The following is a 24,320-nucleotide window of genomic DNA, read 5'->3' as shown; positions in this document are numbered from 1 at the left end:
TTCAAAGTTATTGATCTTTCTGAGAGCCACAAAACAGTTTTCTGTTGTACCAGCAGTGGCTGAATGATACCTGAATCACAGCCACACAAATTAACAAGCTTCATGGAACAAAACTTCAAGTGATTAATTAAATTTGAGCTTATAGATCTAGCAAATAAAATGTTTAGCACATTAAATGCTCCACAATGAAGTCCTTCAAACCCAAGCTACTCCTACCCCCGGTATTATCCATGACACCAGTAATGACTGCTTGGCCAGATCTCACTGTTCTATCTGGTGAACAGACAACTGAAGGAAATGCCCCTGCAAGAGCCCTAGGTTCTCATTCTCAACACCCTTATTTTTTATTGGTGAGACCATCACATGAAATGAAGTGCTTATTATTTTTTAACGGATGGTATACAAAATCCTCTAAGCCACGGTACCAGATTCCAGCCTGTCCCACGAGAACACACAACACAGGGGCAGTTTGTCGCATTAAAACCGGCTGAGGTCAGAGCCCCGGGACAAGCTGTGGAAGTCGGGGCTCTGCCAGTGCCGGGATGAGGCACAGGCGGTGACAGGAGTGATGGCTGACAGAGGCACTGGGCCACCAAGTGAGAGGCAGCAGCCATCCTCACTCCCCAAATTTAAATCATGCATTGTCTCAGAGAGGGTATCTGCTCAGCATATCTAATGGTTCGTACCATGTTCAGTTCGTACCATGAAGTCTTGGAGTTCTGGAGCATTAGGGAGAGCGATGGACTGTGGTACATGGACCACCCTTGTCAGGTGCAGTTGCTGGCACAGATCCCCAAACCTCACTATCTGAAACCTTACGAAAAATACGGCTTCGTGGGGCGCCTGAGTGGCTCAGTCGGCTGAGCGTCCGACTCTTGATTTCGGCTCAGGTCATGATCTCACGGTTCGTGAGATCGAGACCCGTGTCAAGCTCTATGCTGACGGCGTGGAGCCTGCTTGGGATTCTGTCTCTCCCTCTCTCTCTGGCCCTCTGCCGCTCATGCTGGCTCGCTGGCTTGCTCGTGCTCTCTCTCTCTCAAATATTTAAAAAGAAAAAAAAAAGTACAGCTTTGTGACTTTCGTGCATTGTGTGGCGAGTGGATCTCGGTTACGAGCGTTTGACCTAGCCCGCGTCCTGTTGCCGGGAGCACTTCACAAGGGCGTGTGATGAACTTGCTGAAGCAGCGGCTAGCACAGCGGCTCGCCCGGCCTGGCTTAGGTTGCTCGTAAATACACGGTACCCTGAAGTGCTCGGGGCTAGCTTGTTTCCTGCTGCAGAGAGGAACACTCCTATGTAACTGTGTTTCTGCTCTGCGTTTGCTCGGTGCCTGCCTTTCCTCCTATATGCTGAAACAACTCAGCCTCAGCCCAGACTGCAGTATTTCGAATGACCAATCCAAAAGAATGAGTTTGCTCTGTGTGGGTATAAAATTTGAGGTGGATCCCGTTACCTCCTTCCTGAAAGGATCGATCAAGGCGATAATTGAAGGGAACCGGCTGATCAGATCCCTGTACAGGTCCACCATCTCGGCTGCGTTTTTGTACGTTCCCGTCATCACTTCGTACTTCCCTCTGCTCTGAGAAGTGTTCGGACAATAACAAAGCACAGGATAAATGCTGAATTCTTCCAGTGTGAAAGGTGGGATTCCCATTCGCATTTACTCATCGCACATAAAAGGTTGTGAACGTTCTTTTCAGGCTGTACGCCCATTAGAAACCTATGCACCTTGAATGTCTGTTAAATATTAGCCTGGGGAAATCGAGTCACTGTTCCCCTCCGTGCCCTGTGGGGGTCTAACCACTGACTTCAGATGAAGCCTGGCGCGCAAAAGACCAAGTACACAGAAGGAGAGGAGTCATTTCTTGCTTAGGTTTGTGACGTGGCGCTCGCTGCCTGGCTGCTTGCACAGATGGGCGAGGACATAAATTTGTAAAACGGGCCAGCACTGCACAGGGGCCCCACTCCCCAGAACCCGCCGTCTTTCCACTCACAGTAAACGACTAGCTTGTTTCCTCTACTGTGGATATCCTAACATTTGAAAGCAGAGTGATTCTGAGATACTAACAGCCACTATGAAATGTCAAGTGACCCGTGTGAAGGCATCTCCTTTTCAGGTAGCGGCAAGTTCCGGCAGGAACCGTACGGTCTTGAAAGTAGAGTTCCAGTTCAACCCCACTCATTTGAAGTCCGGAAAGCCCCTGAGTCATCGAGGAAACAGGGCTTAAGGATCTAGCGTAATCTCTCTGCAAAACATCGCACTGACTTCCAGGTCTGTGTCGAGGGACGGCACCTGGGGGGACGGCACCTGGGGTGTATCTAGGTACTGGGGAGGAGGCAGAATGGAACAGAATGACATTTTGGTTTGCTAACGCCCTCTTGTTACTGCTGCTAATGGCAGGGATTCCACTGGAATTAGAAGTCCCTAACTGCAAGGATTTTATTCTTTTTTTCAGATTAAAAAGCAGCAAGGTCTTTTAGTTCTTTACTGCAAGGCATTAAAAAATCCTATCTTGTCAGTAAAGAAAAGTTAAGGACTTTTTAAAAAGTGTATTTTCATTTATTTTGAAAGAGAGAGAGTACAAGAGCATGCATGCACACGCATGTGAGTTGGGGAGGGGCAGGGAGAGAGGGAGAGAGAGAAAATCCCAAGCAGGCTCCACACTGTCAGCACAGAGCCCAACAAGGGGCTTGAACCCATGAACCATGAGACAAAACCAAGAGTCGGACGCTCAACTGACTGGGCCACCCAGAGGCCCCAGCAAAGCTAATGGCTTTGAACTAACATTGTAAGAATTATCTGCTATCAAGCTAATACATTGTACTGAATATAAGCAAAAAATCCCCATTCTAGCTAGCACTAGTCAGTATATTCATAGTTCTTGGTATACATTGCTGATGAAAACATGCAATTATTTTTTGTAATAGTATGCCTAGGAACCAATCATTATGTGGAGAATAGGAAATTATATTAAACATTCCTTCATGCACTTAGCATCTTTAGAAAACTAAAAAGGACTTAGAAGTCAGCTGAAACTTAGGGTTCTCATACACTGTTCAAATTTTCCTTTGAAGTTTCAAGAATTGCAAGTTCAAGCAGAATTCTCTCTGGTCATTTCTCCTGAATTTGACATTAATTACCAAATCACCACACGTGTATGTGAACATGCTGGGCGTTTTGTAAAACACAGACTCAACATTTGTGTATTTGAAGAACAGAAGTATGTGTACGTGTATCAGACTGGCAACTTTTAACAGCATTCCTAACATGTTAGTTTCCCAAGTTTTAACATTAACTGCAGGCGTGTTAACCCCGAGAAAGCGAGGACTGCAGCTTTTTAAAAGTGAACCTAGGGGCGCCTGGGTGGCGCAGTCGGTTAAGCGTCCGACTTCAGCCAGGTCACGATCTCGCGGTCCGTGAGTTCGAGCCCCGCGTCGGGCTCTGGGCTGATGGCTCGGAGCCTGGAGCCTGTTTCCGATTCTGTGTCTCCCTCTCTCTCTGCCCTACCCCATTCATGCTCTGTCTCTCTCCATCCCAAAAATAAATAAAAAACGTTGAAAAAAAAATTTAAAAGTGAACCTGTTTTCTGTTCTTTTTAAAATAACTGCCTGCATGTGGTGTGGTCTCTGGGTGAAGCTTCGTCACTAAAGCTCTGTCCTAACCCAGGCTGTGGGTAACACTGTGATGGGCTTAATTGGATAAAAATACATTCTCCATAAATGTCAATAACTTGCAAATATTTTTATATTTAAAAAGTGAGTCACAGGGGCACCTGGGTGGCTCAGTCAATTAAGTGTCCAACTCTTGGTTTTGGCTTGGGTTCATGATCTCATGGTTCATGAGTTCAAGCCCCATATCGGGCTCTGCACTGACAGTGTGGAGTCGGCTTGGGATTCTCTCTCTCTCTCCTTCTCTCTCCTCCCCCCTTCCACTCCTCTCTTTCAAACTAAATAAACAAAATAAAGTGAGTCACAGCAGAAATTCTGAGAACCACTTGTCCAGAAGGGCTTACCAAGTCACAGTTAAACAATGGGTTCACTTTTCATGCTTGACAAATTCAGCACTTACCAATGAAATGAGTGAACTCAGCAGGACATGCCAGCTTGTTAAATTATTTTTCAACAGCTCTCATAATTGCAATGTAAGCAACCATGTTAGTAATTTTTGTTACAGGATTTCTATATGTAATTATTTTGCCATTTTCCGTTAATTTTTAAAGATCATAGGGGCGCCTAGGTGGCTCGGTCAGTTTTGGCTCAGGTCATGATCTCATGGTTCATCAGTTCGAGCCCCGCATCAGGCTCTGTGCTGACGGCTCAGAGCCTGGAGCCTGCTTGGGATTCTGTGTGTGTCTCTCTCTCTGCCCCTCCCCTGCTCGCTCTCTGTCTCTTTCTCTGTCTCTCTCTCTCTCTCAAAAATAAATAAACATTAAAAAACTTTTTAAATTATATGGTTATGGTATTTTCTGGTCATTAGCTAACTTGGCTTTCTCAGGTTGGCATTTATGTTTGTCCCCTCACACGATATTAATAAAAACAACAGAATCTGTTTGGAAAATGTTCAGAAACACTCGTTTTGAGTTCTAATTAAAAATACTGGGACCCAACAAAAAGTAAGTGTTCTGGAGCAGAAACTTACATAATCTATCAGCTCGTGTGCAGCACAGTTGATGGCTAGATGCAGATTGGTCCCCAGGTCCAGCCCCAGGTTTGCACAGATGCCTTCGATGAGGAGCAGCGGCTGCTCTATGGTGTCGTAATTAATGGTTAAACAGCCAAGATGGGACATCTTGCCGGTGATGGGCTGCTGTAACCAAACCAAATGATGCATGTAAATTGAGCACAGTAAGATTCTTGGAGCTTCCTGGTTATAAACTAGGCATTGTTCATAACCAGATACAGCCCTCTAGATGTGTCTCTGTGTCTCCACTAACAGCACATCCAGGATCCTCTCATCTCTGCATGACCTTCCAGCGTACGATTGCCCAAAGTATCTGGAATAATTTCCTTAGCCCAAGGTTTCAAGTTTGACCCAGGAATACACTTGTCTCTTTGGTCTGCCTGTGTAATCTCTTATATCAGCTCTTTCACTGTATATGGGCTGACCTGAGCTGCAACCACCAAGGTAGTAAATTTCCACCTGATCTCTGTAAACGTCTGTCCAGCCTGTCCCTAACTCTGTCCTTCTCCATCTACTTCCAAACACGCTCTTTCCTGTGTTCTGTCTTCCTTTGGAAGAATATAAGTTTTAAGGCTGGAACCCTCCTTCAGGAAACGTTTTATGAGAAAAAGGAGTGAAGAACTCTGCTAAAATGCGTTGCTGAGGATGGAAGAATGTTTGGGACCCGGAGCAGCCCAGGGAAAGCCATAAATTTCTATTGCAAGGTCAGCCCTGATATGCCTCATCATAAATTGCCACTATCCAATTATAACATAGTTGAAGCAGAATCAGTAATTCTGAAGGGTGTGTGTGTGTGTGTGTGTGTGCATGCCAAACTTAAGAGCAAACCCAAGTGTGTGCACGAACCTAGGTGTAACTATCCCATTTCTCTGATGATAACACTAGTCAATTATAAGAACCATCCAACATTTTTAATGTCAGCGAGAGGAGCCTTTTATTTGGCAAAGGAATAGTTGGGGAAATTTCTGTATATCAACTGAGGAGTTTTGTTGGAGTCTTCTAAACTACAGAAGTATGACTTATTTAGAGTTTATTTATCACTTATTAAATGCCAGCTACCATTCTAAATGCTTTACATAAATACATTTACTCCTTACGTTAACCTATGAAGCAAGTACTATTATTATCCCATTTTATAGAGAGCTAAGTAACTTGGAACAGATTTTAATCCAGGAAGTTTAGCTCCAGAGTTCATGCCTCCACTGGTATGGCTGCCTCTCCAGAATTGACCAATTAAGCTTTTTCTTTTTTAAAAAAAAATTTTTTTTAACGTTTATTATTTTTGGGACAGAGAGAGACAGAGCATGAACGGGGGAGGGGCAGAGAGAGAGGGAGACACAGAATCGGAAACAGGCTCCAGGCTCCGAGCCATCAGCCCAGAGCCTGACGCGGGGCTCGAACTCACGGACCGCGAGATCGTGACCTGGCTGAAGTCAGACGCTTAACCGACTGCGCCACCCAGGCGCCCCCAATTAAGCGTTTTCTAACAGAAATAAAAAGTAGCAAAGCTGATCACAGGAGGACTGATCTTGGTCTGAGCTTCTTGGAACACAGAGGACAACCTGCTGGCACGAGGGAAAAAACATTGATACCAGGTGGCTTGTTCATCATCGCCTAAGCGCTCTTACAAGGTCCAACTTCAGAGTGTTGTGTTCATCCCAACAGATGCAACTGTCAAGTACTTTACTTTCTGGTGTATTTTTTCATATGTTTCTCTTCTCTCTCCCAATTTTGAGGAGGGATTTAATTTTCCATCTTTAATTTTCCATTCGGGTGAGCAACTAGGACCATTTGCATTATCTCCGGGGTTCTTATTGGTTATTCTAACTATATGGTTGAAAGGTTAGGCATGGAACAGATGTGTCTGTCAGAGCACCCATAATCACCAGAGTCATTGACTGATCAAGGTCAGGCGGTTTCCCGAGGCTCTTGCAGCCATCCTGGCCAGTCTTGACAAGAACTGTTTGACGCCGCTGACAAAATCTGAGCTCCCGTAATGGTTCTGGATATGGTGCTTCGGTGACTTTGCGGGACGCGATGAAAGAGATGGCTCTCTTTTTGTGCCTTTTGTTTCTCTCTCACTTGATAGGGGTAAGATGAAGATCGAAAACCTTTCCCATGTGCTTTTTGGCTACTTAGCAGAAATTCCCCTTCCCCAGCATTTCACCTATCGGGTTCCAAATATAATCCTGTTACTTATAAATGATTCTCCGTGCCCTCTGAGATGTCGGCTGGACAGACAACTGCTGGCCCACAGCCTGTGGCCAGAGAGGGAGGATGGAAAGATCTCCCAGCCCTGGGCTCTGCCGGTTTCTGGCTCTTGGGGGAGGAGCACTGTGTTGTTTCGATTTGTGTCAGCCCTGGTCTTGGAGCTCAGTGACTGGGAGAGGAACACGGGCAGAGAGGATATAAACGAACTGTGTCATACTGAAGTGTGGTAAGGAAATACATGAACTTACTTGACTTCTTTTGTTTCCATTATGCCCTTTTTTTGTCTCTGTTTTTGGAGGAGGCGGCTGTGGGACAGAAGATGAAGATATGTCACTTGCAATTATTAGGTCTTGTGGCCCGTCCACTGTCCTGGGCCCTGTCGCACTGTGAATCACACGTGTGTGCACTCACACACACACACACACACACACACACACACAGGGACCTTACCAGTCCCTCCCTATTTTGATAACCTCCAAACCGTTTTTTCGAATTCAAGTGCATGTTCCCTTTTGTTCGTCTTTACGTTGTACCTCCAATCATTATAGATGGGGTATGTGGATAACATATCTGTGTATTTCTACTCAGGTAAATAAGTTATTATTCTCTCATACGAAGTCCCCTCTTTGCCCTTAAGGAGAAACACCACTGTGGGATTTGCTTTTAGATTGGTTTGAATGTTGTTAAGGTACAAACCCTTTGTCCCTTTGACTTGACTTTTGGAAACAGCCAAAGGTCATTAAATCTGATGAATCTGGTATGTGTAATGTCATCTGAGATTAAAAGATACTTTCCAAAGATAATTGGTGACTTTCAATACCCACAATGTAGGGTGTTGACAGTGTTCTAGATCCAGGATTCAGCCTTTAAAGGATGCTTTTTATTTATTTATTTATTTTTTAATTTTTTAATTTTTCTTTTTTTTTAACGTTTATTTATTCTTGAGACAGAGAGAGACAGAGCTTGAATGGGGGAGGGGCAGAGAGAGAGGGAGACACAGAATCGGAAGCAGGCTCCAGGCTCTGAGCCATCAGCCCAGAGCCTGACGCGGGGCTCAAACTCACAGACCGCGAGATCGTGACCCGGGCTGAAGTCGGACGCTCAACCAACTGAGCCACCCAGGCGCCCCAAAGGATGCTTTTTAATACCCAGCATTCACAGGCTCTGTAAATTGGGGTATGTTTGTCAAGAATCAGTATGGTTCACACCCAAGTATATGCAAATAACAGATATCCTACTTCTTTTCTTCACGATGGAGTCAGCTGAACTTTCTATCCCCTGCTAAAAATACCACACTCAGGAAGCAAAGTGATGTGCGTGGCAGGAGACATACACTGGTGAACAAGACAAACACAGGCACGACCAGTGGCTCATATATATATGGTTGCCTGTCATCGTCTGGCTTCTGTGGCTTCCCTCTCAAGGGCTGCCTGGCCAAAGGCTCCTGTTTGCCCAACACCAGGATCCCAAGCAGACACAAGAGTCTGTGCCTTAACCATTACACTAAACTGCCTCGCACACCCTAGGGGCCAAATCCTTTCTTTGCAAATCCTAAGGGGTGATCTTAGCATAAAGCCAGCTGATGAGATTGTTGAAGGCCATTAGAAACTGGATCCGCAGCCAGTGAGGGAATGTAGAAGCTTGCCTCCTATGGGAAACCCAAGGCAAATTAATACATTTCACACATCAATAACAACAATACTGAGTTAATGAACTGTAATGAACTATAATTTGTATATATTGTCAGCAATTCCATACCATAGATCCTCTTCACATACCATTTCAATTGTTTTGTTAATATGTTTCTGAATTTCCAGAAGCATCTCCACACCCTGTAAGTAGAACAATCATGATCTTCCACAACTGCAGTCTAGAAATTTTAAATATAAAAACTTACACCACACGCTGGCTCTTTCTAACTGAATATTTGTAGGGCCCCTGACAATGTATCCTGGTTAGTAGATTGGATATGGTCTATCAAATCAGAAGATTAAATGTGAATCTTCAGCCCTCAATTTTTATTTGGTTGAAAATGAGCGAGACTCTTCTCACAATCCTTTCTCCATTGTTCAGAATTGACAGGTTCAGTTGGTTGGATCAAGTGGACCGCATTCTCTTTCAGTCTCTTGACCAACCTTTTTGCAGTACATGTCACAGGTCACCCAGGGATTCTGCATGATAGTGTTTGAATTAGTATAAAGCCACTGTCACTTAAAAAGTCGACACAGTCTAATGACTGTGGGATCTGCATACAAAGACAAATACAGAATGGCATGCCAACTGCTCTGGTACCCAATAGCACAACAGATATTAACTGCAGGGAAGATTCTGGTGCCAGCATCTGAACATGATCTGATGGATGGTGAGCCAGCAATGGATTCCTAGTGTTCCACAATCAATACATTGGGAGATAATGGTTATTCTCATAAAAAAAGAATTCTTTATCATGAAGAAATTATCTTGAGATTTTTTTTAATGATTTTCACTAGCTTGGATAAAAAAATATCACTCAATGTATTACCAGAGGGGATGAAACATCCTGCATGTTTTTTCTGAAAACATCTGCTATAGAACATGAACATTTGTTCCTTCCAGTGCATATTTCACGAAGATTTAAAGAGGCGTATTGGCTCATTCAGACCACGGCAGAACAAGACAGACGCTAGCACACGACTAAGTAGAAAGATGCAACTTAGGATTCGTTCGTTCTGTAAACATGCACCAAACCTCTCTTTTGTGCCAAGCAGTCTGCTTGGCCCCGGAGCTCTTACTGAACAGAATTGGCTGCTAGTAAAATGCCAGCTTCCTCTCGCTGCTGCCACAGTGCATCGGCCAGTAAATAAAGATGCCTCAACTCCCCCAAATAACAACCTTCCAGCACTATCAAGGCCTGCCAGGTTACTCACCCAGGGCTTCTTGGGGAGTCACTGGCACATGTCAGTGCTGAAAGGAACCAGAAATTGAAGGTGGCCTAAATGTGCCACCCCCCCCTTTTTTTTGACGTATTGCTTTCTTCCCAAGTCCCTGATTTCCTAAAGTATTTTTTTTCTCATTTTATAATTAATTCTCTCTCCTTCAGCATCATAAACCTTAGGGACCCTCACTAAAGACTCATCGATGGTGGAGTATATTTTTTTAGAAAAAGCAGTATGATATACTATGAGGTACTTGTTTAGCTGTTAATCCAGGATGGGGTATACAAATCACTTCTTTCATTAAATTCAACTTCCCGGGCGATGACTTCCCACAGCTGACCAGAGACACCATTAGCAAAGGTATAGTTAGCTTTGTCGGCTGCTCCTGAAATAGGGAAGAACAAGGAGAAACAAGAAACATGGTTCATTGTTATGGAGATACTCGTGGGTCCTTGGCACATAATAGATACTAACCTGAGGGTGCTTCAGTAATGCAATATTTAAGTAGAGGGGGTTATTGTCCAGCATGGCACTGGTTTTGGCCACAGCTAGTGACACTGCCCCAATGGCCATGCTGCCACTGAGGACAGGTTCAACAGGTTCTGGAGGCAAGATAGGCTTCTCTGTAAGAGTATCTGTCCTCCCTAGAAGGAAAAAGAGTGATAAAAGATTCCTTTCTAGGAAATTTGACTATGATAAAACTATCTATTTTTAATGCTTTACTTATAGATGTGAAGGCCCAGTATAAAGAAAGGGGGAAAACTGAGGCTAGACAGAAAACGCTCTCCACCCCAACCCCCAAGAAGTTTTTGTGTGATGTTCAAGTAATCCTTAGCCATGGATTTTGCCACTCTTAAGAAATGTTAAGATATTAAATATTAACTCCTTCAACAATTTTATGGGGTAGATACTGTTAGCCCACATTCACATATAAGTAAACTAGGGCTTAGGTTAAAAGATTGGCCCAATATCTAATAGAACGTGAATAAAGAGGATCTGGACAGTCTTTGGATTCCAAGTCCTTTGTTTTCTACACCTGCCATAGCTCCTTGGTACCCAGCTTTTTGTTGAATGTCTCTTCATGCACATATATCTAACTGGTTACCTTTCTGGCCAATCCCAAACAGACACCTCATTGTTTTAGAAGTGGCATCCAAACCCAGCCATTGACCCTCACCCTCACCCATCTTTTACTCTCATTTGTTCCCAGTGAGCCAGCCTGATCAGGTGCTACGCCGTCCGTTGTAAATCGCTAGGGCCCTTTCTGCCCTTCCCCCAGCTGCTGGTCTGGCTCGGGTAGGTAAGATAAGTGGAAAAAGCTATGTAAGCGCAGAGTACATAGTAAATCTTTAGCAAATTCCTGTCCCCTCCTACTTCTCTTACGTTCCACGTTCTGTCAGTCAACAGCAACCACCAAATAAACACCCAGTGCTGATCTCTACCTATAATTCAGCAGTGGCTATCTCCCTGTCCCAAGAGATTGGTTTCATAGGATTCTTTTGCCTTGGGTGACTCTCCTTCCCTCTCTGGGCCTCAGCATCTGAATCTAGGAAATAAGAAACCATGTCTCCGTGTTCTCTTTGATCCCCTCCTGGTTCTGGTGCTTTCTTCTTCAAGGAAACCCACATTTATTGGGTGTTTGTGCGTTTGCCTCATGCTAGGCGCTGGTGGTGCTCAGTTGAATGAGACATGATTCATGTCCTCAAGGAGCATGTTGGAAAGACATAAAACTCTGTTTACAATACCAGCAGCACTGGAGGGGCTGAAGTTCACAATATGTTGGAAAGCATGGAACAAAGGGCCATGATAACTTTGATTATTTGCCTTAAAAGAGCAAGGTTTACCCCCCTCCCCCAATTTTTCTTTATATGTTATTAACAGGACAGAGAAAATGTTGGTTATCCGTATCAAAGGATATTGCTAATCTTTAAAATATGGAGTGGCTTTTTTGATGAGCTAATGGATATTTTGCGGGGCAGTTGAAGGTCCCCCACACCACTTTCCTCTTCCCCATCCGGCATCGCCACCCTCCGGTACGCTTCCTTTGGTAAGTGCTCACCTCTGGGGAAGAAGTATTTTTTCCTTACAAAGAAAACAGAGGGTGGGGTGGGGTAAAACCGCCTAAGATCCTCGACATCATAGCTTCAAGCAAGGAAGTCACATGCAGGATGGATGGTACCTGGTGGGGAGGCCGGCCTAGGTCTGCAGCAGACTCTGATCGGAAAGGCAGTCCAAACATCAGCCTTTCTTCCTCACATAGTGGTTATGGAAGGTTCTGTAACAGGAGTCACCGACCTTGCCTTTGTCCTTTTTTTCTTGCTGGGGGTGGAGGAGGTGGAGGTGAAGGGATGGCTATTGTTTGGTCTTCCAGGCCCTTTTCCAGCTGTCTTCTCTCCTTCTCTTCTTGTACTTTACTTTCAAAGAATGTCCTTAATGGCAAGAAAACATGGCTTTACAATGAAGACCACTCGTAATTTGGGCCGTGTTTTAGTGCTGACCTGACCTCCATTCAATGTGTGTCAATAATTAGCTCTGCTTTTTAGCCACTTAAAAGTAGATCACAGCTTCACTCTCCAAGGCCCCCAAATGATGGTGTTGTAACAAAACTGTGTGGAGGAGCGGAGATTACTTTCGGAAGGAAATACATAAATGTTTGGAAATAAATGTTTGCAGGTTGTATGTGTTCGTTTTAAAAATTATTTGAGGGGCGCCTGGGTGGCTCAGTCGGTTGAGAGTCCAGCTTCGGCTCGGGTCACGATCTCACCGTTGGTGGGTTCAAGCCCCGCATCGGGCTCTGTGCTGACAGCTCGGAGCCTGGAGCCTGCTTCAGATTCTGCGTCTGCCTCGCTCTCTGCCCCTCCCCCACTCGCACTCTATCTCTTACTCTCTCAAAAAGTAAATAAACATTAAACAAATTATATGAGCCCAGTCGTTTGTATATTCAAGGTAAAAATTGAAGATCTAATTTGATTAAGGGCTACTGGATTTTCTTTTTGAGTAAATGACCATCAAAAGAAAATTGAGTCAAGAATAGACAGTGAAATATATGGCATAATGGGCAGGACTTCATTTTCTTTTTTTGGTGGGGGGGAGAACTTAAGGTGAACAGTTAAAAAAAAACAAACTTGGGGAAGGCCCCTTTAGGTTCACCTCTATAAAAGTTCAGCTTCCCCAGAGTAAGAAGAGGCTCAAAGCTTCCACAGGAAAAGAAAAAAGCCAACAAAGAACAAAGACACGGGAATTAGAATTACATTCCACTTATTAATGATCCAGGTGTTGGTGGGACAGAGCCTTCAAAGTGCTGAGAGAAATTGCTTTTAAATGAGATCTATACTCAGGTAAACTGTCAGCCATCAGGGCAAAGTGCTGGCATTTCCGCACACGTACGAACTCCAAAACTTTCCATCCCACAAGTCGAGAAAGAAGAAGATACAGGATTGAGAAAGTAGGGGGAAAATAAAGGGATGTCCTACGGCATCTCTGTTAGCAGATAGAGAGGAACCAGTCCAGATGGGAGGTTTGGGGGAGAAAAATTCCAGGAGAAAAGAAATGGAATAGAATAGAAGGCATGAGAAAAACTACACTGGGAAAGAAAATGAAGAATATGATCACAGCAGATGAGGGAAAAAAAACAAACAAAACCAAAAAACCATTAAAAAAATTTTTTTTACAAAGGTTATGATCCAACTCTGAAGCAAACTAAAACATGATATTATGTATAAGTAAGCAAGCGGTGAAGTATAGAGAGAGACAGAATCCGGTTGACCTTTGTTGGGCCAAGAGGCTTGTGGCACCGGACCTCCCCAAAAGGAAGAGTAACGCTAACCCTTCCTCAGTTGGGTGTTGGACAATACTTACACAGCCCCAGCAGACCCTTCCTTGGTTTTCACATGTTAGAGTCCACCTATGGACAAGCATGGAGGACTTGTCTGTGGCTGAGGGGCAGACTATAAGCATCATCCAGTGTGACTACGTGAAAGGGTAGGAGACACTCAAAGATGGCGTATGAGATAGGGGGATGGACAGGACATCATCTGGATTCTTCGTGCTTTTCCTGAGAAACGTTCTACTGAAACTTATCCTGAATCCTTTGCATGGAAAGAGACTGAAAGGCCTTACATGGCCTCCCACAGGAAAACTTTAAAAACAAGGTTTTCAGAAAACCCACAGGAAAACTTTAAAAACAAGGTTTTCGCTGCTTTAGCATATGCTTCTTAATCAACTTGCTGACTGTACCCTCTAGATACAACAGACCCATATTATTGGCGGGTGAAAGAAAAAGAAAAGAGATACATTTGTACTGGATGCTTCCATTTGCAAGTGGAAGATTTACCTGAGCACCTGGTCCACCTCGGCCTGGTTGGAGGGGGCTATGCCCCGAAGCTCCTCCGTGATGGTTTTGTTGACCCACTGCACAGCAGTGCTGACGGCCTCAGACCTTTCCACTTCCTCGGCCTCAGCCTGCTCGGGTAAAGCGTTCTCATGGACTTCAAAGTGCGTTGAGATCACCACTGAACATATGTTCTGAAAATAATATGAGCGTGTTCTACGTTTTCCCTACCTTTTGCAGAAAGGAAGAAATTGAACGTATCCAGCTTTTAATGTGCATGATATTTTATCACCAGTTGCAAAGGGAAAATGAGAATATATAATTTTCTTTGAGATATTTTTATAACTGTTGAAACAGTGTGGAACCCAACTTCAAGGAGCATTTAAAATTATTACCTGGTTAATGTACACTTATAAAAACCTTACACTGAACTTCATTTTTATCACTACCTGTCCAGGAAATAACTAAAAGGATACAGATTTTAATCATAATTATTTTCCTCCCAGAGACTGTAGTAAAATTATTTCTAACAAATATGTAGCAATTCAGATGAATTATTAAAATTACTAAAATGAATTTGTCTTTATGTAGTTTGGCCTACATATCTACGAATCTATGTAAATCCATATAAAAACGTTATGAATAAACATCCCTGTAGATTTACAGAACTTACCACCTTAAAAATGTCAGAGTTTTAAAACTATTTTTGCCCCACGTCTCCATCTTGGGTCATCTTCAGGCTAGCAGGTCATGTCTGTACCAATAGGACACTTAAACATAATAAAGCCATCCTGTTTGACTGCATGGTTCCTGCTTTATGTACATAACTACCTACAAATTGTGTGTGTATATTTCACAAACGCTGAACTTCAAAACATTAATTTTCTACAATTTAGACAATAAATGCTAATAAATGCAGTGGCGTCAGGACACAGTGAAGAATACATTTAAGCTGCTTCGTACCTTGGGGAAGTTTTGAATGGTGCAGAATATTTCCACTTGTAGGGTTGGAAGCCCCAGTCCATCCAATACGTTTCTCCCCACTACTTTGCATATGGTGGGAGGCTTTGCGAGTTTAGAGAAACAGTTTGCCTTCGACACACACACAAAAAAACAAAGATGACAACACCATAACTAATTTGTCTTTAAAAGGTCATTCGCATTTACTCTAGTTTCTACTAAACTTCTCCCTCAGTGTCCTCCTCTTGCGGGGATCAGGCTAGCAGCTCTGTGGGAACTGCCCCGGCCTCATGAGCTGAAATTTGGATTAGCCTGATGCCCAGTCTTTGGTACATGGAGTGATTTGTTCTCTTTTAAAAATATTTACTTATCTATCTATTTATTTATTAATTTTTAAATTTACATCCAAAGTTGATATGTAGTGTAATAATGATTTCAGGAATAGAATTTAGTGATTTATCACTTACATACAACACCCAGTGATGATACCAACAAGTGTCTTCCTTAATGCCCCTTGCCCATTTAGCCCATCCCCCACCCACAACCCCTACAGCAACCCTCAGTGTGTTCTCTGTATTTAAGTGTCTCTTGTGGTTCGTCTCCCTCTCTGTTTTTACATTATTTTTGCTTCCCTTCCCCTAAGTTCATCTGTTTTGTATCTTGAATTCCACATATGAGTGAAGTCATGTGATATTTGTCTATCTCTGACTGACTTCCCTTAGCACAATACCCTCTAGTTCCATCCATGTTGTTGTAAATGGCAAGATTTCATTCTTTTGATTGCTGCGTAATATTCTATTGTGTACCACAACTTCTTTATCCATTCATTAGTCGATAGACATCTGGGCTCTTTCCGTACTTTGGCTATTGTCAATAATGCTGCTATAAACATTAGGGTGCATGTACCCCTTCAAAACAGCACGCCTGTATCCTTTGGATATATACCTAGTACTGCAATTGCTGGGTCATAGGTAATTCTATTTTTAATTTTTTGAGGAAACTCCATACTGTTTTCCAGAGTAGCTGCACCGGTTTGCATTCCCACTAGCAGTGCAAAAGGGTTCCTCTTTCTCTGCATCCTTGCCAATATCTGTTGTTGCCTGAGTTGTTAATTTTAGCTATTCTGACAGGGGTGAGGTAGCATCTCATTGTGGTTTTGATTTGTATTTCCCTGATGATCAATGGTGTTGAGAATTTTTTCATGTGTTTGTTAGCCATCTGGATGTCTTCTTTGGAAAAGTGTCTATTCATGTCTTTTGCCCCTTTCTTCACTGGATTATTTGTTTTTGGGTGTGTGTGTGTTTTTGATAAGTTCTTTATAGATTTTGAATACAAATCCTTTATCTGTCATTTGCAAATATCTTCTCCCATTCTGTCAGTTGCCTTTTAGTTTTGCTGCTTATTTCCTTCCCTGAGCAGAAGCTTTTTATCTTGATGAGGTCTCAAGAGTTCATTTTTGTTTTTGTTTCCCTTGGCTCTAGAGACATGTCAAGTAAGAAGTTGCTGTGGCCAAGGTCAAAGAGGTTGTTGCCTGTTTTCTCCTCTAGGATTCTGATGGCCTCCTGTTTTGTTTAGGTCTTTCATCCATTTTGAGTTTATTGTTGTGTATGGTATTAGAAAGTGGTCCAGGTTCATTCTTCTGCATGTCACTGTCCAGTTTTCCCAACACCATTTGCTGAAGAGACTATCTTTGTTTCATTGGATATTCTTTCCTGCTTTGTCAAAGATTAGTCGGCCATATGTTTGTGGGTCCATTTCTGGGTTTTCTATTCTGTTCCATTGATCTATGTGTCTGTTTTTGTGCCAGTACCATACTGTCTTGATGATTACAGCTTTGTAATACATCCTGAAGTCCGGAATTGTGATGCCTCCAGCTTTGGTTTTCTTTTCCAGGAGTCCTTTGGCTATTTGGGGTCTTTTCTGGTTCCATACAAATTTCGGGATTATTTATTCTAGCTCTGTGAAGAACGCTGGTGTTATTTTGGTAGGGATTGCTGTTCTCTTTTGAACTCTCAGCAGAAACTCACATACATTTATTTCTTTTTTTTTAATAAAGCATGAATTTATTTGCAATCAAAATGAAACATCATTTTAACTTTTAAAAAAGGAAACCAAGTCTTTTATTCTTATACTTAAAAGTCAGTTTTAAATGACATAAACCCACAATATAATTTTAGAAATCAAATAAACTTCCCCATTTCAAAGAACAGTATCTAACAAAATGTAAAACTTTTAAAAGCATTTACAACATATATTTATAGGTTTGGTTGTTTTTTTAAAAAAAGAATATATCACTGCTTTGGCCACTGTTTTAACTGCTTTACCCAAATTATTTGTGCCTAATAACAACCCTACGGGATCAGTACTATTTTTGCTATCTCCACTCTATACATGGGGAAACTGAGTAGAAAGAGATTAAATGTTTTCCCCACGAGTTCAAAATAACTGTCTGAGCTGAGATTCACATCGAGGCAGGCTGATTCCAGAATCCACGTCAACTGCTATTGATGGGGGAAGGGAGAAGGGCACAAAGTCTACTTTCAAATGCATAGCATTTTGGGAAAAAAAAAACTAAGCCCGAGGAATGTGGTGATACACTCCCTATTTTTATGTCAGGAATATGAGGCCCCCACTAACTCTGGCCATTCCAGACGCGGATAATCTTCTACCTGCCATGTTGGCTTCCATTTCTGGTTTGGTGATGGTGCCTCAGAGTGAAATATGTACATACATATGAATTTAAGGGAGGAGAAAAATAAACAAACAAAAACTAACTCAGGATTGGAGTCTTAGCCAAATTAATTCACACTGAAATAAAGAGATTTGTTTTAATTAGATGATTCCAGCTACGCAACGGAGGAGGATAGTTGTTTGAAAATTATTACTTAGTTTCTCCAAAGAGGCTCCTTTTGGGAAACAGACTGTTAGTCAAACATGACACACTTTGGAATTTTTTCACGTACGTTTCTTAAAGACCCCATGTCACTCTTTAGCAGGCCCTCACCTATCCTTCTGTCCAAGATACCAAAGTCAGTTGGTCTCTAGAATGCTGTGATGCAAACAGGAAAACTTCTGTGGGCCAGTTTTTATTCCTCTCAGCAAGGCATCTGATATTTTAGTGGTGAAGACTTCTGCAGAGGCTGTATTTCGCCACCAGTTCACGTGTTCAAAGAGGGTTGTCAGAACCCTAGTAACAGCAGTTTCATTGACGTGGAAAAGCAGAAGCCATTTGGAAGTGATCCAAGAAAGAGGCGGAAGAGAATGAAGCTGAGGCCGAAAGCCACTCGAATCGCCTGAGTAAAAAGATACAAGATGGTGTTTCTACACAGAGGAGTAGGAGCTGGGAGAGAAGGAAGAAGGGAAGGTGAAGGTACACTCTCCTCAACCTCTTTATCATCAGATTGTATTGGGTTCTTTATCTGCATTCACCGCAGACCAGGCCTCTTTCGGTTTGAAATCCAACGACCTCGGGGCGCCTGGGTGGCGCAGTCGGTTAAGCGTCCGACTTCAGCCAGGTCACGATCTCGCGGTCCGTGAGTTCGAGCCCCGCATCAGGCTCTGGGCTGATGGCTTAGGGCCTGGAGCCTGTTTCCGATTCTGTGTCTCCCTCTCTCTCTGCCCCTCCCCCGTTCATGCTCTGTCTCTCTCTGTCCCAAAAATAAATAAAAAATGTTGAAAAAAAATTAAAAAAAAAAAAAAAAGAAATCCAACGACCTCAACCTACGTAGCAGGTCATCTAGTACCCATCAGCGATGTGCCAGCTCGCAGGTGGGGCCCCAGCACTGCTAAAGCGAAAGTCAATTTTCAAGCCATCCCTATACTTTAAGGACTGTGGTTTGGATGTTACAAAGCAGGTGCCTAAATGAATTGAGACAGAATCAGGAGACAAAAATATTATTTAGCTTATCCATTGTGTACTGTAGTGAATTTGATGCAACTAGCAAGGAGCATCCACAACGTATAATGTTATGTCAGGAGGGAAAAGGAACTAACATTCTTAAGTGTTTAATATGTGCCTTGAGGGAGTGATTGTGCCTTATCACTGTGTCACACCACAGTGCCTGGCAGATTTAGGATTCCACAAATTAAATCTTGTATAAACAAATATGTGTCAGATACACCCCTGGAAACTTTGTATACATTATGTCATTAAATTCTCAAAACAACTCTGTAAGGGAAATCCTATCATCTCCATTCCACAGATGGGCAAACTGAATTCCAGAGAAATAAATTATACCGGGTAAAACGACCAATGTTTTAATTATTTACTGCTAAGTAACAGACTGCTCCAAAACTTAGTGGCTAAAGCCATTTATTCACCCATGACTCTACAAATCTGGCCTGGGCTCAATTGGGTAATTCTTTTGGCTGATCTTGCCTGGAGTCTCCTATTCAGACTCAGTCATCTGGAAGCTTGACTGGGTCCAGAGCATCCAAGATGATTCAACTCATGTGTCTAGGGTCTCAACCAGGATGCTTAGAACATCCTAGGGGCTGGCCGGGCATGTCTTTCTTACAGGATATCCTGGAGGTGTTACATCGGTGAGCCTATCTACCTGATCTCTCTCTCCAGCAGGGTAATTGGACTTCCTGGATAACTACTCCAAGAGGGAGTGTTCCAGGAGTACAGCCTCAAAATGGCAGCACTTACCATGTCTTTGTCTGCATCATGCTTGGTGAGGTGCTATTAATTAACCAAAGCAAGTCACATGGCCAAGTCCCAAGTCAGTGTGGGAGAGATTTACATAAGACCAGTCACACTGGTGGTATGGTTCATTGGGGAACATCAATATGATAGTTCTACTAAGTGGCAGGGCTAAGAATTAAATCAGATCCGCAATCAGATCAGATGAATCACAAACTCTTTCAATCAGGACTTCTATGGTGAGGGACTAAATAGTGTTGTATTGCTATTGCCCACAAGCATCTTCCTCATTGCTTCAATTCCTCTAGTATATAACAGAAGCAGAGAAGAAATGGCATTGGAGCTGAACATTGGGGAATATGTAGTATTTCCACTGGCAGACGAGAAGAAGTCAAGGGAAGATACTTCAGGTAGAGGGAGCAGGAGAAGCCAAGGGGAGGGAAGTGAGGAACTTTAGGCTTCAGGGAATAGTAAGGAGCCACAGGGGGTTTCTGAGCAAGAGACTGTTGGTCAGATTTAAGATGAGGAACGCTGCTCTGGGGGCACCTGACTGGCTCAGTTGGTGAAGTGTGTTGACTCTTGATCTTGGGGTTGTGAGTTTGAGCCCCACGTTGGGTGTAGAGATTACTTAAAAATTTAAAAAAAAACAAACCTTTTTTTTTTTTTTTTTTTAAGGAGCATTGCTTTGGCAGCACGATTTGGGTTGAACTCAATAGAGGGAGAGACTAGATGAAAATAAGGATGGCCAAAACCAGGGCAGCAGCAAAAAAAAAAAAAAAAAAAAAAAAATTATCTTTTTGCCAGTCCAATTCTTGAACTTGCTTCAAAGTCCAAGCCCAAATTTTCTCAGATGCTACAGCCTACAGGGACCTTCCCTAACCCTGAATTCCTTTGATAGGCATGCAGTGATGTGTCCCTCAGTCTAGCACACAATCATGTATCACCTTATCTAGTACTCCAGTTATTTTATGTATCAGTGGCTTTTATCCATAACCAAGGTATAAGTTCCCAGAGAGCCATACAAACTGAAGTCCTGGCTGCCTAGTAGACTGGGAAGAACATTAACGCCGAGGAACCAGAGTCCAAATCTCCAGTCTTAACTTTTGCACCAAGTAGCTGTGAGACAAGAGCTTGGTGTCTTTGTGAAATGAAGAAGTTAGACTAGTTAACTTCCAAGAATTCCTCTAGCAAGAGACAGTGGAAAGAGAATGGAATTCAGAGTCGCATTCGTTCATTTGTGTCACGTTAGTGCTTGAGTGTCCACTATTTCCATGGAATCCCGAGGTACTACGGACACAAACCTGGTCTGATTCGTCACTGTCATTCACTGTGTCCCTTGGGAAAATCATCTAAATTCACTGGGCCACAGTCTCCTTATTTGTAAAACGAAATCACAATTTTTACCTCCTAGTGGTCCTAAAGATTGAGCAACAAATCACATAGCACAAAGAGCTCAGCACTGCCCTCCCCCAACATACAGCTTTCACCTGTAGGCCACGATTGAGTAAAATAAACATTCATGGAACATCCTCCATACCAACTGCCTCAACAAGATGTTGTTTTGAACCCTGTAAACACACTGTGCTTCTTTATTGCATTTACATATGCTGCTGTCATATTGCCTCACCTTAGTGCAAACTCCTATCAGTTCCAACCACACTGCCTTCCAGAAGGTAGGTGGCTAGTACTTAACGGATCTAGAAGTGAGAAAACGCTTGTTTCAACTGCTCATTGCTTAAGCCTAAGGTACATGCCTGCTCTTATGCTGGGCATAGGGACTAGGGAGGTGGTAGGAAAAGGCCCCTGCTTTCCATGGAGCTCAAAAGCCTATGGAGGGCCTCATTACGGACAGGAAATGATTTAGGAACACTCAAGGACAATCAGTCCAGGTGAAGTGGGCAAGACTGATGTGAATTTGGAGTTTGGGTAGGAGCTGGTCAGATGGGGTGGGGCATCCAGGAAGAGTGCACCCTGCAAGGTACGTACGCTTGAAATCAGAGTGCGACTCGGCAGTAATGAGCGGGCTGGGCATGAGGCCATCGGGTAGGCTGAGGCCAAGCTGTGGCAAACGCCAGGGAGCTCACCCGTGGTCAAACGGAGGCCGCTGCAGGCTGCAAGCTGAGCTATGCGGTGTTAAGGTCTGTGTTTAAAGAGAACTGGCAACCGCGCAGGGCGGCTCAGAAGCCTGCCGGGCCCGAGCTGTCGCCTTAGCCACGAATGCGCCTACACCGCACTTTCCTCTAACTGCTTCCTGTCCACCACTTTCTCGAGATTCCTCCTGCCCAGGTTTCCGCACCGCTTCTCCCTTGGGGGTCGCCTCCCCGCACGACCACGGACCTCAAGCCTGTGGCGGCGGCGCGCGTGCGCGACTCTGCGGCGCAGGCGCACGGCGTTGCCGCAGCGCGGGGCGGGGGGAGAGGGGCTGGAGGGAAGAGGGTGTTAGTCCCAGGTCCCTACCAGGTGCCCGTAGACGTCGGCAGGCTGGAGGTAGAAGGTGGAGTTGAGCAGCTCTTCCAGCCTGCGCGGGACGTCGTTCTCCCGGTAGTACTCCATCGCCTGCTGCTTCAGCTTCTGCAGCTCCCTAGTGGTCCCACAGCTGCGGCCGCCGCCTTCTTCCCCCATGGTAGGAGATTTGAGGCTACAGCTGGGGTTAGCCTGGGGGCCCGCGAGCGTCCTGTGCGTCGCTAGGCAACGCAATGAGATTTCCCGACCCCAGATCTCGCGTGGCTTCTCGCCCGGGTTCTTGCCGCGGTCTTAGGTGCGCATGGCTCCTCCCGTGCTCCTCCCTCCTCTTCCTGAGGGATTGGGCCTGGGGCTAGGGCTCCTCCACTCCTGACGCTCGAGCAGTGGCGGCGTCGTTTCCCACCACTTTCCCCGACACTTTTCCTGATGGGGAAAGAGTTCACGATTTCTGCGGAGGCGTGGGAGCGTTAGTCCCGGCCTCCAGCGGGGGACCGGAGCCTCGGGTGGCGCGCTCTGGGCACCTGGCCTTCTTGCTTACCCTTCGCCCCCCCCCCCCCCCCCGCACACTCCCTCGTCCCTCGCGGTGGGTGAGCTCCTCCGGGTGGCGCGGGCACACCTTGCCAGCCCACTCCTGGGGACGGATATATCCTCGCTGGCCCGTGGAGGTGCCAGGAATTCATTCATTCGCCCGTATTTAGCCGCCTGTCCCGAGGCCAGCAGCGTGCTGGCCGGGCACACTGGTGCGCAGGAGAGAACCGGATACGCGATCCCACCCCCTGTCCCCCTGCCCCTCCGCTGGGAAATGAGTGGGGTGAAATCACTGGAAGGGAAAACCAGTGTGGGCCGAAAAAAATCGGGGTAAACCCCGAATGGTTATGGCTTGGACAGGCCTAGGGGTGGGGAACGATACAGGCAAAACTTGAGAAGGAAAAGTGGGACTGTAAGACTGGCACTGGGTCACATACCTTCTCCAGTACCTTCAGAGGCTGTCTCAGTCCTGCCCTTTTATTTTTTTTTAATTTTTTTTCAACGTTTTATTTATTTTTTTGGGACAGAGAGAGACAGAGCATGAACGGGGGAGGGGCAGAGAGAGAGGGAGACACAGAATCGGAAACAGGCTCCAGGCTCTGAGCCATCAGCCCAGAGCCCGACGCGGGGCTCGAACCCCCGGACCGCGAGATCGTGACCTGGCTGAAGTCGGACGCCTAACCGACTGCGCCACCCAGGCGCCCCGGTCCTGCCCTTTTAAATCCAACTGCCTACTTGGCTTCCTTACACCTGCCGGGTGTCAGTGCAATTATAGAACTTCTTGTGCCTTCTGCTCTAGGTACTTAGGTGGGAGTGGGCCGACACGGGCAGGTGTTCTTGTTCTACTCTTAACCTATAAGTGTTCCTGACTTAAGTAGATCGCTTAAAACATCTCTGTTGTATTTGGCTTTTCTGGAAAACAGTCCGGTCTATTCTGCCTTCTTCACAAGTCCCTTAGGATAAAATGAGAAAGTGAGTGAGAAAACACTTTAAAATAAGTTATTTTCAATAGAGGCAGGTAGATGTATAAAAATATGTGATTCTATAAAACTGATACAGAAACCCAGACATGTACCTCCTTCTGAGCTCCCTCAGTGTTGTCTCCAAATCTCAGATGGAACATCTCACTTGCTGGGATGTGACATCATCATGGGCCTGCCTTATCCTCCTTGCTAGATGGAAATCCCTTCATGGTAGGAGCCTGGTCTGAGTACTCTTCACATGCCCCTTAAAACCCCGGGCCTGCAGGGACAGAACGTGTGCTCTGCTGAATAGGTGTTGAATGAACCTTTATACGAAATAAGCCCGTGCTCTTGCTGCTGGTGTTTCCATCCCACCCGTGCGCCTCTCCTCCTATCCCCATGGATGGAAGGCACCCCTTTCTCTGGGACGCTCAGCCTTCAATGCCCGGCTGAGTCCCACCTCTGCAGAGAAGCCATGCTTCATACCAGCAGTCCTCACTCACTCAGCCTTTCCTTTCTTCTGAACTCCTTCTCCACTTGCAGCCTGGGCCACAAAGCTCAGCCTTCAGGGATGTCTTGACTCATTTGACACTTAAATGGAAGGTTGGAAGTGCCCTGGGCTGGGAC

General features: G+C 44.6%; 1 protein-coding gene and 2 long non-coding RNA genes across 6 annotated transcripts in view; 1 reads left to right on the top strand and 2 right to left on the bottom strand.

The window, feature by feature from the left end:
• The window catches only part of ENO4 (enolase 4), a 29,445-nt gene extending 6,772 nt beyond the window's left edge, over positions 1-22,673 (bottom strand). The window contains exons 1-10 of one of the 4 annotated variants that reach the window (XM_040486577.1): positions 22,198-22,670; positions 15,099-15,227; positions 14,139-14,329; positions 12,101-12,234; positions 10,280-10,449; positions 10,059-10,190; positions 8,669-8,722; positions 7,139-7,195; positions 4,638-4,805; positions 1,452-1,577 (exon numbers count right to left, since the gene is read on the bottom strand). In XM_040486577.1, the coding sequence (XP_040342511.1) occupies positions 1,452-1,577; positions 4,638-4,805; positions 7,139-7,195; positions 8,669-8,722; positions 10,059-10,190; positions 10,280-10,449; positions 12,101-12,234; positions 14,139-14,329; positions 15,099-15,227; positions 22,198-22,362 (1,326 nt within the window). In that variant the 5' untranslated portion in view covers positions 22,363-22,670. Of the gene's footprint in view, positions 1-1,451; positions 1,578-4,637; positions 4,806-7,138; positions 7,196-8,668; positions 8,723-10,058; positions 10,191-10,279; positions 10,450-12,100; positions 12,235-14,138; positions 14,330-15,098; positions 15,228-22,197 lie in introns of all 4 variants that reach the window. The other 3 variants (XM_040486578.1, XM_040486580.1, XM_040486579.1) reach the window with 3 other exon arrangements.
• On the bottom strand, positions 18,322-20,795 carry LOC121037278 (uncharacterized). The gene is made up of 2 exons (XR_005793685.1): positions 18,810-20,795; positions 18,322-18,561 (listed from the first exon to the last, which is right to left on the bottom strand). It is a non-coding gene; the product is annotated as an uncharacterized LOC121037278 (long non-coding RNA).
• The window catches only part of LOC121037276 (uncharacterized), a 61,170-nt gene continuing 59,109 nt past the window's right edge, over positions 22,260-24,320 (top strand). Inside the window, exon 1 of the long non-coding RNA XR_005793683.1 lies at positions 22,260-22,363. This is a non-coding gene — a long non-coding RNA (uncharacterized LOC121037276). The remainder of the gene's footprint in view (positions 22,364-24,320) is intronic.

The sequence above is a fragment of the Herpailurus yagouaroundi genome, unplaced genomic scaffold (genome assembly GCF_014898765.1).
Source record: "Herpailurus yagouaroundi ecotype Mexico unplaced genomic scaffold, PumYag 163, whole genome shotgun sequence".
NCBI lineage: Eukaryota > Metazoa > Chordata > Mammalia > Carnivora > Felidae > Herpailurus > Herpailurus yagouaroundi.
Note: the sequence above shows the minus strand (reverse complement) of the source record. Positions and strands in the feature narration are given on the sequence as shown.